This window comes from Lycorma delicatula, chromosome 2 (assembly GCF_047948215.1).
Source record: "Lycorma delicatula isolate Av1 chromosome 2, ASM4794821v1, whole genome shotgun sequence".
Lineage (NCBI taxonomy): Eukaryota > Metazoa > Arthropoda > Insecta > Hemiptera > Fulgoridae > Lycorma > Lycorma delicatula.
Window position 1 is genome coordinate 16,963,669 of NC_134456.1, and position 15,511 is coordinate 16,979,179.

General features: G+C 32.8%; 1 protein-coding gene and 1 pseudogene across 1 annotated transcript; both read left to right on the forward strand.

Annotated features, from left to right (window-relative positions):
* The first annotated feature begins 74 nt into the window (after positions 1-74).
* LOC142320682 (U4 spliceosomal RNA) lies at positions 75-193 on the forward strand (annotated as a pseudogene).
* Positions 194-7,599: 7,406 nt separating this feature from the next.
* Positions 7,600-14,817, forward strand: Uro (Urate oxidase). The gene is made up of 2 exons (XM_075357813.1): positions 7,600-7,754; positions 14,514-14,817. Exons 1-2 carry the CDS (start codon positions 7,678-7,680, stop codon positions 14,803-14,805), a joined length of 369 nt encoding a protein of 122 aa, XP_075213928.1. The 5' UTR covers positions 7,600-7,677; the 3' UTR covers positions 14,806-14,817.
* The last annotated feature ends 694 nt before the right edge of the window (positions 14,818-15,511 follow it).

Genomic DNA, 15,511 nt, shown 5'->3' on the forward strand with positions numbered 1-15,511 from the left:
GGAGGGCGGTTTACGAAGTAGGAGGCAAAAAATCTGCTCTCAGATACCACAACGCGTCCGAATGTGGTTATTTCGGATTCGCGCTGTGGCGATATCGAACCAGTGAAGTTCATCTGACGTACGATTATTGCTACTTGAAAATTTTGCCGACAATACTGCTCTTAAAATAAGAATATGTATCGATTTATCTAGACAAGAACATATAAATCGATTAATTTCTAAAAAGAATGAAATCCAGTTCGATAGTATATAATAATAAAACATAGTATTTTAAATGAGATAGGAAATCGGGATAACGATTAATTAAGCTAAATATTTGCTGTATGGAATCGGTTGACGAAAGGAAGTTAGACCCACAGACTTCCAGTGATGATTGGATTGCAATCAGGGTCATCTGGAGAATAAGATGACACAGTTCCTTACATGTCAAGGGTGTATACAGGTGTGTGTGTGCGCGCGCGCGCGGGCGTGGACGCTGAGAGACTCAGCGGATTTTGATTATTGCGAGGGGGAGAATACCGCAAGACACACGGTGTTATTGTGCGATTCGGTTCCTGCAGCATAGGAAAGCACGCCTAAGATATTCCGGGGAGCTTACCTCAGAGAACATCATTGGAATTAATTTGCAGACCAAGCGATCGTGGCGTAAGATGTCCCACGATGTTTGGTTAAGATTTTCCAGACAAAGATGGCGGAAGAAGTGCAGGAGTGAGGGATTTCTCCTGAATACCTCTTGCGGCTGTGTTCATATCGAAGCAGGTCCGGCCCTAAGGTAGAAAAACCAAAATATAAATATGTTTCCGTGAAAGACCGAAATTAGAGAACGTTAATATTCTCCGGTGAATGTTGACACATAACAAATACGTCGTTCAAAGACCGAAGTATCTGCTTATATTATTATACATTCGGGTCTTCGCCAGTATATGGCGACAAACACAGATAAGCTTTAGTAGGAATCGAAACAATAACTAGAAATTAAAAAAAAAATCGTGTAATACCAATCTCTAAGGTAAACAGATTACGAGAAACCCTCGTAAAAAAAGGAACTTTAAATTTAAGCCACACATAACCTACGCTCGCTTCCCTCGCTAATCTCGTCTAATTAAATTTAAAATATACAAATTATATATGTTCAACATTGGAGGCGATTAATCAAATTCACTACATTCAGCACGCAGTGATGGTGAAAGTTAAATAAAAATATTTTTATAAAAAAATTGAACAAAGGGCAAACCATCTGACCATTTATTTGTATCGTTATCGTTCATCCATGCAGTTATCATATTCTGTATAATCTGATTGGCCCTCTCAATTTATAAAATGCTGAAAATTTGATTAAATATTTTAATAAATGCGGTGAACTGAAATGCTGTATTATACTCCCTATAGATTTTAAAAGTACGGTATTCTGCTTGGTAAGATATTGAACTTATCATTAGAGGCGGTTAAATTTATGTGTAATCTTCGATACGCAAGGATGACTGTATATTCATTAGTTAATTTTTTATCGAGTTTTCTTTGGGAGGATTAGCAATGTGTTTGTTTCACGTTTGTAGTGTTTTTACGCACGTTTGGTTATTTTTATGAAGGGGCAGAAGTTAATTAAATTTTTATCAAATTCCACTATTATTAAAAACAACGCATGCCGGTATCTTAACCTTTTACCTGTTCTTACATTAGCATCTGACATTGGAGACAATTAAATGATTAATGTTGGAGAACATATATAATTTGTATATTTAACGTTACCGAGATAACGAGCAAAGATTAGCGAGCGTAGGTGTTATGTTTGACTTAAATTTAAACTTCATTTCTTTACGAGGATTTCTAGTAATTTATTTTCGTTTGAGACTGGTATTAGATTAACTGCGCATCTTCTTTTTCTTCCGAACAAGAAGATCCAAACGCACAAGTCTGGCCAATACGCAGGCAGCATTGCGTGAGATCCCGGCAGAATTCTTCTGCTAGTATCTCTGTAACGTGACGTTCTTGTCTATCTACACTCTAAGGTAAGTAAAGTCAGACTTACACTCAAAGAATTGTTAATAGGGAAGATTAGATCAAGGATAAGGAGTGGATAATAATGTTCTATGACATGTTCTGATAGATGATATCTTTTTAGTAATTTCGATTTATACGAGATGATTTTTAAAGTTTAATAATTCTGGTGAAATGTGTAATATATTTGTAAGAGGTATTGAAGTCAGAGAGATGTGCACCCAATAAATAAATAGAAAATGAATATAAATGATTTTCTTAATGTCAAAACAGGACCTCATTTCAAATGAAATGAGGTCCTGTTTTGACTCAACCTTTCTGTAAATCATTTATTTGCTTTGTAATGGATACAGGACAAATTTTGAAGCAAGATTCCTAGGAAATGAGCAAAGTGAAGTACGTGTAACAATTTTTCATAAAAAATGTCTGTTTCAAAATGACAGCTAGTACAGCTGCTTGGAAAAGCATCAACTATGAATCCTGTCACTGAATTGCCGCCAGGTAGGTAATTCTTTGTACATACTTTTTGTGAAATGTTAACTTGTTACACGTCTTTCGTAAATTGTAGTTAAAAAATTAGAAAATACATGAAAAAACATGGAGTTATATTTCAACATTCATCAGTTAGTAAAACGTCTGGTATCATTGAACAGGTTTTTTTCTCATTATTTTAACAATACTTATAGTTACTTATTTACATCCTACTTATTTCGTTTCATAAGCACATTTATATCCTCCGCATTTCTTATAAACAACATTTTTCAAGAAAGATTTTTCAAACGGGCTGAATTTTTTGTAATACTATTTATATTTTAAATAAAAATATGTAAAACAAAATAAATTTAAAAGGAGGAAACCAATTTTAAAATAAAATAATGTAAGAATAGTTGTTGTTTCTTAAATTGCTATTTAAAATTCAATGTTTAGATAGGCACAAGCAAAAATAAAAAAAAATTCATATTAAGGAGAAATAATTAAGTAGACCTTTAAAATACTTTTCATAGGTTCAAATTTCCTTCTCGATTCTGATTACCTAATAATTTTTTTCCAAAAACCTCTTTCTAAATTTTATTTTGAAAATGATCCCCAAACATTACTGATAATAAATATAGAATATCAATATACTGGCATGAGATGCATCCTGACCCCAGATTCACTGGAAATAGCACACAGTAAATAAGAAATTATGTTCCAAACTTGTTATTATTTTTTCTTATAATTTTTTAATATATTTAAAAAAATTTTTTTTAATGTATATTTTGATTACATATAAAATTTAACAATTACCAAAAATTTTTAACCAAAATAGATTGTAACCAGTAAGAAACAAGACCCATGCAATAGGACACTACATTCAAAACTGATTGAAAAGAAGTTATTTGTCTGTTGCTATAGACGCAAGAAATCTTAGGGAATTATAACAAAATAAAATTTCCAATGTTCATTTGAAAAAAAATGAAAGAAATATATGGCTACATTACCCTAACAACTTGTTATCTCTATCTTATCTCAGAAACAATAACATTTTAATTTAAATTCCTAGAAACACAGAATACTAAACAAACTTTTAACAACATTTATTTATTAGTACTTACTACATATACAAATTCATCTTTTAAATAATAAGCTGATTTAATAGCTGATTATCGAAGTCAAAGTTTTTGTGGTTCAAATGCTAGTAAAAGTTAGTTATATTTTTATGATTTTAATTCTAGGCAATGGATACATTTTACCCTGGGAGCACAATGAAGTGTCGGTATCAGCATCCGGACACGATATCTATATAGTACGTAAATAAATGTTAAAAATTAAATTAAAAACTTTATACCCAACAAGCGAAATCAATCCATAACGAAGTATTACATCAATACTCTAAATTAAGACAATAAAATTACCATCTGCCATACGTCAAATGGTGTATAAGTAGCTGAAAATTACTACTGAATACTCAGAAATTTGAATATACACGGACAGCCTTGAAAAATCATAAAAGATTAGATAATATTGTTTCATTGTTTTCCAACATACTTCGCATGTGAGCCCGTAGTATAAACTTGTGACACAATGCCAAATAACATATACAATCCTCAAGTAAGTGGTGCACTGTTATTTGGCAGTCACATAGAGCACAAACAACTGAATCTGTTTGAGTCATCAGATACCCATGAGTGAGCTTAGTGTGCCCTATTTGCAAACGACAAATAATAACCTCCTCTCGACGATTATTTCTGCATGAGAAGCTCCATGGTGACACAGAGCTCTTAAATAGGTGAAGTTTATTGTTTATGATTGATTGTTCCTGAAGAGAACCTCTTCAGAAAACAGACAAGATAGTTCGAAGCAATGTGATTGGTGAAAGAAGGCTGGAAACAGGTCTCTTTTGCTGCACTATCAGTGCGCTCATTGCCTGAAATTCTAACATGGTTGGGGATCCAGGAGAAGTTCACAGTTGTGTTACATTAAGTCATTAGTGAAAAACCACACTGAATAGGGTCTCTTGAGGGGTGTCTTGAGTATATGCCACTAATTGCCTGTAAGGCAATCATGGAATCTGAGCAGACAAGTACATGTGGAAATATTGGGATAATTATATTTAAGACTTTATTGATAGCATGCAGCTCCATAACGAAAATACTGATGATGCTGAGAAGGCCAAACATGAATGTTCTGTTGCCAACCACAAAAACACAACCAATAAAATTAAAGTTTTTAGAGTTGTGAAAATGATACTATAAACTATAGTATCAGGATTCATGGTATTTATAAGATTATAGAATTTTTCTCGTAATTTAACCAATTTTTATTTTTATGATACTGACAAAGAATACAGCAGTAATTTACTACAGAAGGCCACCAAGGAGGGAGTAACATGGAGCAACAGTAAGAACTGGGGGTAATTGTACGTTTAGAGCTAAGAAAAGCCACTGACCTCTGATGCCTAGCGGTGTAGTAGATGATGACCATTCCTCAACAAATAACATGCTGGTTGGAGAATACCGCATCAAAGGTTGAATGATTTGTTTGTGCTTTAATTCGAGCTACATAAGAGCAAAACATTTGGTTTAGTCTACTCCAATGAGGTAACGGTGCAGACAAATTATCATACAGTCGTAATCCGTGTATTAACTATAAAGGCTGTGTAATTGGCCGAGTTCGAGTTCATAAGTGCCTAGGTGTTTTGTTTGATGAGAAGTTGCTGTTTAGCAATCACATTAGGCAAGTAGCGGTGGACGATAACCTGTGGGGTATTATGTATCTTTACCAGGTTTCAGTACGGGTATCACCAGTGCTTCTGACCAAGAATCTGAAAACACTTGATCAGAGAATATTCTATTATTGATACACAAAAGATGTCATAGTGCACTATGTGGGAGATATGATAACATACTGAATCTGATATTAAAATTTCTAGGGGAAATGTCACGAGAATTATTCAAGGCATACCTTAGCTCATTATAAGAAAAAGGTAATTTTAATTCATTTTGCAAGTCTCCAATCACAAACGAGATATTTTTTACCTGTAACTTATATCACACAAACTCAGGGCAGTATGATAATATAAGTGAAACTGTTCTAAACGACCTTCCAAATGTGTTCGCCACATCAATTGACACGATAAAAAGGATTCAGCTGCTTTCCAGTCCAATCGGCTACTGTGATTGTACTGATGTCAACTTGGTCTTTTTATTATTGAAAAGTATAATATTTAATTGATTTGAGTGTTATTTTTTGTCCTGCCAAGCATTGTCATTCTAACTTCATAGTTGATGCATTTTGGAGTATTTCCATACTCAAAAAGACTTTTAGCTCACTATGTGCTAGGGCATAATACTCAAATTAATTCTAATTCTAGTGGAAACATGAAATATTGTAAAAATTTGCAATATATAATCTTATACTACTTTTTATTTTACTTCCATCAGTTCATTCATTCATTTTTATCTTTATTTTCTAAGTGCGTATTTGTGTGTACATAATTGAAGGTGCATTTAAATATGTTCTTTTATGATTCTTTTGTTTTTCGTTGCAGGTGGGAAAACATTTTATAGGCATTAAGTACTCTAAAAAACTAAAAAAAATTGAATTTTATTTCACACTACAAAACCAAAATTATTTTCTTGATAATATCTCTGCTGGTGAAGAAGTATCAGTAGAGTTACAGCCGGGAAAGTAAAAATAAAATATTTCATAGTATAAATATAACAAAATATTAAAAATAAAAATCTCTTTCAGCACGCCGGAGGACGGAGGTAGATTTCACCGATGCTAAGTAGGGAATAAAAAAGGATTTTTACCTTAAAGTTAAGAAAAGTTTCAAATTTACTCAATACGACAATGGTATCATGTGAAAAAAGTTTCACAGGTTTAACGTACAAGCCCTTCCCAAGTTTCTTACAATATTAGCAACATTTTGGTCATCCCTTGTCGTACGGGTTGGTCATATCCAAAATTGTTTCAGACAAAAGTTTTATATAATGTTTCGTGGACTAATGACCACTTTAAACCGATTCGATACTGCGCCTATTAAGGAAGGTATGAATGTTTTTGTCTTCGAAACCTCATTTTTCCACCCCGTGGGCCAATGGTGTGATATCAAAATAAACTTTACTTATATAAGTTTTAGGCCCTTATCCAAAGAATAGTAGGAAGTTTAAACGAATTCGATATTTTACTTAAAAAGAAAGTTATAGCGATATTTTTTTTTCGAAAAAGCCCCCATCGCAACTCCCATGGTCCGATTTTGTCCATTAACGAAATCGATCGAGATTTTGGATCTTATATTTTATGTATTAATTTGAAAGAGATTGGCGCAAAACTACGGCAGTTATCGTCTTCACAAGAAGGCGATTATATATATATATATATATATATATATATATATATATATAAATGTAATTATAAACTTTTGAACTGCCGGTGGTTTTGGGGTCTGGTGGGTGTAAAAGTGAAGATATGTCGAAATTTTCCGTAAGTCGAATCATGGTACCCATTACAATAGGTAGCTTTCTTATGAAATCTATCTAATAAGTTGTTTATTTATTTAATAATAAATTCAATAATATTTTTTGATTACGATAGGAATTAAAGTTGTTTTCAACTTATTTTCTAACAAATAATATATATTTCAAAAAGAATAATAATAAACAATTATAATATATATATATATATATATATATATATAAATTCAAGATGCTTTACATAACACAATTATCTTTTTAAACTTAGTTACAGGCGAAAACAAACAACATGTTTTTCACAAAGTATAAAATTTCTCATTAAAAAAATTTGCAACCCATGTTATTGTAAGTATGTTATGTATTTTATATATATATATATATATATATATATATATATAATTCTGTAAATGCTTTTAAATAATGTTATCTCAATTGCTGTTTATTTTATTATTTGTTAGGGTGAGATTGCTTTCTTGTTTTTAAGAAAACAACAAAAATTATTATAAATATACCTCTGTATACAAACTACATTGGATATTTTTCTTATCAATTAAAAGTAAAATTATATTATTTATGTTATCTCTTTTTGTTTTTCAGTTAAGTAGATAAAATTGGTATATATATACATGAATAAACTGAAATAATTTTATGTTTCATAATAGTTTTATTTATTGTGTTTATTTTACTAGCTTATTGTGATTATTTTTAAAAAATAGTGGAAATGAGTGGTGAAATTATTAAGGAACATGACACTGAAACGAAATATGTTATATATAGTAATACATCATTTGGAGATACGTGTGTATTTTACATTGTTTATTTATTTTAATTTTTATATATGTATATATCGTAAACGTGTAAATTACGTTTGTTATGTGTATATAAATAATATATATATATATATATATATATATACGAAGAGAAGTAATAATAATGATGCCCAGAAAATAATTTCAGTTTTGTAATGTGAAATAAAACTCAACTTTTTTTTTGTACAAAGAATGAACTTTAATCAGCAATATATATTTTCCATTTTGTCTAATAACCTTTTACCATCTTTCTTGCAAACTTCATGATTCCGCGCTCATAGGACTTCTGGCTCTTATCAGCAAAAAACTGAACCGTGTGCGATTTCAGATCATCATTATCAGTGAAAGTTTTATCAATCAAAGACTTTTGCAAACTTCAAAATAAATGATAATATGATGGTGCAATATCAGGGCCAAATGGGGGATTAGACGTCACTTCCCGATCGATCTCAAATAATTTTTCAGAACCCACCAAAAATGTGTGAGGTCTTGCATCGTCCTGATGGAACACGATTCCTTTTTGATTGGACAATTCTGGTCGTTTTTCTTCGTTTGTTTGCTCCGGTTTCATTAGTTGTTGGCAGTAGACATCTAAATTGATCATTTGGTTCCTTGGAAACGGTCAAAATACACTACACCTTTGTAATCCTATCGAATTGTAGCATGATTTTTTTTTTTATGCGATTCACCTTTCGATGAGGCTTGAAGCCGGTTCATCACACTTGGACTTACTTGGATCACTTTCAATTGATGTTATTTTAGACAATTCATTTTTCATCACCAGTGATTATTCGTTACAAAAAAGGGTCGATTTCCCTGCGTTGAAATACAAATATTGATTCGTTGTGTTAAGAAAATCACATTCGATTCATTGCGAAACCCAAATATCAAACTTCTTAACGAGTCCTAGATATTTGATGTGATTTTCAATTGTTACGAGTAATACATTTAACCTTTTTTGTAATCTCTCGCACAATTATATGACGATCCGATTCAATTATGGCTTTGATTTACTCATCATAGACTTCAGTAGGTCCACCAGAACGTCGGCCATCTTTAATTAAAAATTCTCTAGAACGGTATTTTTTTAAACCGATTCTGACACGTGCGTTCTGTTTGAAAATCATCACGGTAAACTTCACATATTTCTTTGTGGGCCTCAGCAGCTTTCTTGCTTTGAAGGAAATAAAAAAGTAAAATATGTCGAAAATGTTCGATTTTGCACTCCATGTTAAAATTGACCTTAAACTATGGTGCAAACGAGAATGCGTGCAATTTATTTCTAAGGAATGCTAAAATTAACAACTAGCAGATGCCAAAACAAAAAACATCATAGCATTAACAGAAGTCTTTCAAAACTAATATAAAACTATATAATTGTGAAATCCGAAATTACTTTCCTGCAAACCCAAAAATAATAATAGTAATTGCCTGAATTGAAAAAATTCTTACAATATAAAAAATTAGAAAATACAATTCTTAGAGACAAAACTCCTGGTCGCATGACCAACAGAGGAGTTGTAGAATATAAAAATTCATTAATTAAAAAGCCGGCAATGAATTGCATAACTTTCCTCGCTACACCGGTCAGATTGTATAATTTACTACTTTTTAAATTTTAAAGGTGTAAAAATTTTAATGTTAATATTTTAGTTTAATCGCATTAAATATAAAATTACTTGTTTGATTATATTATTTAAATCTTTTAACTTCTGAAACCAAGACACTCAACAAAATAAACCGATAATCAAAACTTTTAATATTTGAATAATTAGCATCACAACTTCGAAAAATATGTTTTTTACTTTTTGAAAATTTGGGGGCTCATGTGTCATGTGGCGTTTTTAATGATTAAAGAATTCACAAATTTTGCTTTAAAAGAAATTAAAATCGAAATTATTTTTTTTTAAATTTCGATTTTATTTTAGATTAGGCAGCTTTCTCATTAGGGAAGGGGTAGTAACTTATTGTAATGACTTTCTTGTCTTTTCTGTTAAAAAAAGTTTTTTGAGCATTAAAACTTCGATCGAAATTGAGTAATTTTTTTTTTTCATTTTGAGGGCTCCCATAGTTAAGAGGAAGTATTCGGGTAAAATTAAAGAAAGTAATCTATACGCACGCACATAACAAGCGGGAGTCTATAGCTTCCGACGAAATTGTAAGGTGATGGGGACTGCGGCCCCCAATTATTAGACTTTATTATTCAGGGGTTAAATCTAGTAATCTGAGTCCAAAAAACCCATTTTTAGCATTTTACATTTTCGTATTGTATGAAACCTAAAAAGTGCTTTCTAAAAATTTGAGCTAAATCGGTACATAATCACCTTCCTAGTCATTAATCCTCTCCTATATATCTTAACCCGCCGTTCCTCGATCATGCAAGAGTAACGCTGTTACTCGACGAGTAAGCGCCGCGGTTACTCTGATGCAATACTAATAGAAATAATTGATTAGTGGGGATTTCCCGCAAGTCAGAAATACAACACTTGCTTGTCGCATTCCAAACACATGCGTTCCAAACTAGACGACGTTTCAAGAATTGTTAAAATTTTTCAAGTTCTTTTTCCAGGTTCAGCTAATCCTAGTAAAGTGCGTGAACTAAAAATCTTGCGATGTATTACGATAATAAATGTTTTGAATCTGTCCTCCAAGTGGAATATTTTATTTGGTGCGAGGAGATAAAGTCATAAAATATGAAATGCGATTTAGAAGCGAGTGAAATGTTGGATCGCCGTAATAAAGACTATTTACCGAATATCCGTTATCTCTTGCAAGTTTTAGCGAATCCTCCGGTAACAACATGTGCTAATGAACGCTTGTTCTCCACAATGAAGAGAGTCAAAACGATTGCGTGTAACAAGTCGGGGATGGAAGATTAAGTTCATTAGTTTCTTTGTCGGTGCATAGAGATATTACTGTTAATCCTGATGAAGTTTTAGATATTATAACGATAAAGAAAAATGGACGACTAGCTTTCTAATAATTCATAACTTTTATTGGAGTGTAAATGTGTGAGTGGGAAGTATAAATGTAGATTATGAAAAAATTATATATTAACATTATGATTCTTATTTGCGTAGTAGATGATGTATTAAATCTACGCGTATTACCTTTAGATTTAATACATCAAAAAAAATACGATAACAGTATTTTTAAATGCAATAAAATATAAAAATGCCGTCTCAGTATAAAATTATTTTCATTACTATTATTATTTAATCGGCTTCAACAACTACCTTAGCCCCCCGAAAAAAAGTCCTAGCTACGTGCTTGATAAGTAGTGATAATAAATTTAAAAAAGAATTTGCAAGATTGTTTAAAACTGACAACACAGTTGTAGGGGCTACAGCCGCGTTCCGGGAAAGTCCTACAACTATGGGTTGTTTCTGATGCACGGCTTACAAACAACTTAATTAAAAATATTTATCATTTTACGTAAATATAATATTTTTTCTTTTATTTAATTCAATGATTCTAACTAAATCGTGCGAGCTCATCGTGTATTTAATCCGCGCTGATATGGCGGAACTAGCATTCCAACCCCGAAGGGAGAAGACACCCATCTTGTGATGTTAACAGTCGCCCCCCCGCACCGCCACCAGGTCCCATCATGGTGTCTCGCGTGGCATTACCAAGTCACGTTCAGGACCGCCACCGGCGGAGGGAAGCCACAACCCCGATCGCACAGGCTACCATACCCCGGCGGCGCGACTAACCCCACCAGCGGAAGCCCAAATCGAATCACAAGCAATACCAATATAGCCGTGGTACGATGCCAATGCGCCTACCTCCAACCAATCCAATGCCTAAGCCGGAACCCTAGCCACCCAGGATCCTACCACGATCGAGTACCTCGATCAAACTCCCTCTGCAGACCTACACATCGCAAGGGCGCAAAGAAAACCAGCAACTATAGACCATTCCTCGCGGATCATCCGGTCGGTACGGAGATCCAGAAAGGAATGTATTCTCTCAAGTTCCCTAATAGCTCGTGAACTTTCGACCTCGTATCGGGGACAGACGTAGAGGACGTGGTCCACTGTATCATCAGTCCTGCAATCCGTGCATCGACTCGGATCCACCAAAAGAAACCTAGCCGAACTCGCCCGAAAGGCACCATGACCGGAGAGAAACTGTGCCATATACCGATCGGGAGAGACCCATCCAATCGCACCTAAATCAGACACTATAGGAAATATACCACGCGTGTAGCGACCTGTGAGGGATTCGTCCCACCTGACCTGCCAAGACGCAAGGTTCCAGTCTTCAATCTCCTGCTTTCGCTCTAACGTCAATAGGTTATTTACCTTGGAAATGTAGGGTTCTTTACGCTCATCAGTCAAGATATCTATCGGTTTGACTCCGGCTATAACGTAGACTGACTCCCGCGAGACTGTTCTGTAACCGCCTATTACAGCCGTCAAGAGGAGTCGCTGGGCCCGCACCAAAATGTCCGCGCAATACCTAAAAGCCATGCGTGAGCCCAGACAGGCGCAGCATACAGCATACTAGCTTCGCTGACACCTTTGTAAAGGTGGTGGTACTAGCAGTAGCGGTCGATAATAACTAAACTATTGTAAGTTCACAACTTACATAGAACAAATTTTGCTTGTACGGTCGGCGGACACCAGTCCGCCGACCGTAGGTTTAACGCGAGGTTTAGCGAGCGAGGTTTAACGCACCAGGTACCGAGTCAACCGGGCGATCGCGTTTGAGACCCAGCCAGACCGAGTTACTTTCTTATACTTTAAATATTATTCATTTACTTAATTATACCGCTCACCTGTGACGTCACAACAAAGCAGACGACTACAACAGCATTTTTTTGGTGGGGGGGGGGGCGATTTTGCAAAAAATATTCTTTTTGAAAATATTATTATTTTTTAATCGTTAACAAATGTTCTTAGGAAAAATATTACTTTAATTGGGCAAAATCTCGAGATACTGAGGATGACCTTGCTCTATAATCTCACCCCCTTGACCTTTTAACTTGAAAACTTAATGCCATCAATGCCCCGTATATAGAAGTAATTTGACTTCGTTTTTACAAAATCGGTCCAGTAGTTTTGGAAATATAAGGCGATTTAGAGACAAACACCAAACAAACACGCGTACATACGAACATTAACATCCAGAAAATTTGTTTGGGTTCCTTTGGTGTCAAAACATCAAGATTCGGTGAAAACCGCATATGCCCAAATTGGATCGATTACAATACTTTCCCTTAACTTTAGCGTTATCTAAACGGTAAAGTAGAATACCAAGATACAGTCATAATTCTAAATAAACAAAGTTGTAATTTTCTCGGGTGAAAATTTTAGGGTAAATTTGTTTTCAAAAAATACTAAATATTAAAGTTATCCATTGCAATGGATAACTTGCGAGATGGACTAAAATTTAAAATAAATTAAAATTAGAATTTTGTTATGAAAAAAATATTCTTTATTACAGACACCGTTGGAGTGGGACGGTCAACGATTTTTATAATAGTTTGAAGGCCTATTTATGTAGAAAATAAAGATGCATAAAATGCCTATTACAGTAACTCCTTTTCTGAAGCGAGATATAGATAAAAAAGAAAAATTATATAAAGCCATTTTTTGGAGAGGAAGTGAATATTAAATAAAAATGTTTGGTAATTTGTGATCTCGATTAAAAATTTTCAACTTTTGTAAGAAAATTCTGTACTTAAAAACTCCAGTAAAAATTTGAAATGTTATTTCATCCAAACCACTCCAATCCTTTTTTTCAATTTTCGCAAAAATTTAATGTATTCTTTCCCCCCGAAGATCAATCGCTTCCCAAAAATCATAAATTATATTTTAATGTTATAAAATAATAGTTGATTTTTGCAAAATAAATTTCATTTGTAAAATAAGTTTGTCATTTAGGTCGACAAAGAAGTTAAGAACCGGTATCGGAGATAAGTTATGTATATGCTCCTGGACTATTTCTTTTTTTATCTCTATTAGATCAAAATAATTGTAAATGAACAAAGCTTGTAAATAGCGTACTAAAATTCTTTTAAATATTTTTTTAAAATTGCTACTTTCATTAGAAATATTTATTTTTTTCCACGTCAAAATTACTTTTGAATTATGTTTTAATAGAGTGATGTTTTAATAGAGTGTTGTGTGTTTTAATAGAGTGTTTTAATAGATAAAAAAACCCGAGCGGGATAAAAAATTGGATGTAACGTTTTTTCCATATCCGTTATCAGCTATAAAAACCTATATTCTTAGATTTCATTACTTCGGAGGACTGAAATAGGTTTTTTCTTTCCAAACAAAACAATATATATTAAGGTGCTAATGACCAAAGTAGTCGATGTTCCTAAAAAAAAATATACATATATTCTTATTATAAGACCCTTATTTTTTGTCTCAATGGTTGATCTTTTTTCTTCGAGGCAATTTGTGTCTCACTCTTTAGTTATTTTTATTAAAATTATAAAAAATTTAAAGTAGAATAAAAATTTGTTAAGTAGAATAAAAAATATATTTATAAAAAAAATATTGGCGAAATAATTCTCTATAGTAGTGTAATGTTTTCAGCGTAGCAATAGAACTGTTATTGTTAAAATAAAATCATCGAATTCCTTTTTAATATAAATACTGATTTACGTAAGTAAAGATGCTTAAAATATACATAAATATACTTAAAGATACATAAATATGCTTAAAAAATATTACAATCGTAAAAAATATATTAAATATAATTTTAAAAATTAAATTCTAATCTGTTGCAGTATTCATCAAAATTATAATTTATCCAAATTTGGTTACGGTAAAAATGCTGTAAAAGTGCTTTATATAAAACGAGATGGTGCTCTGCATACGATTCGTGAATGTGAAGTCGATGTAAGATTACGTTTAAGTTCAAAGGATGATTATTTATCTGGCGATAATTCACATATCATTGCGACAGATTCACAGAAGAATACCGTCTATGTTCTAGCTAGAAAGTATGGGGTAAGCGTTAAAACAGTTATAAATTTTAAATATTTACTAGCAGACCCGGCAATGCTTCGTTATTGCTAAATTTGAGTATATATAGGTATAGATTAAATGAGCAATTGTAAGTGTAATAAAGCATTAAAAAATTGAACGTTATGGAACTTCATAAAATTTAACCTTTCAGATATAAATAAATCCAATTTCAAAACAACAGCACTACCTATCGGATTTAATTCAAACCACTCTCTAAATACAGTAGTGGAAAATAACTTAAGAAAAACAGATGTGGTTGCAAAATCATCACAATTAATACTGAACATTAAGAAACTTACTACAAAACATTACGGAACTTCACAAAATTTAACCTTTCACTTTATAAAAGTCAGAATACAAATAAATTCAATTGTTAAAACAGCATACCTATCGAATTTAATTCAAACTACTCTCTAAACGCAATAGTCGGTTCAAAATATTCCTAACTTTCTATTGGTCAGATCGAAGATTTCAATAGTTTTTAACCTTGTTCGGACAACGCAGATCATTTTGCAAAAACCTGCGATTAAATCGGACCAATAGTCTTTTAGTCTATAGCTGATACATATGAACATTGCCTCGACACCGGCGCCACCTAACGGGTATAGTTTAAGCAAAATTTTTTATTTTATCGTAACTAATATATGTTCTGCATACGAGCCAAATCGGACCATAAATACAATTTTTCGAAACATTTCGACCCCACCGCCACCTAGAGGATCCAAATTAATTCAGAAACCTTCGCGGGCGAGCGCAA

Coding starts and splice junctions, on each gene's coding strand:
- Uro (XM_075357813.1), top strand. CDS start 7,678: ATGAGTGGTGAAATTATTAAGGAACATGACACTGAAACGAAATATGTT. Junction 7,755..14,513: donor AATACATCATTTGGAGATAC/GTGTGTATTTTA, acceptor AATCTGTTGCAG/TATTCATCAAAATTATAATT.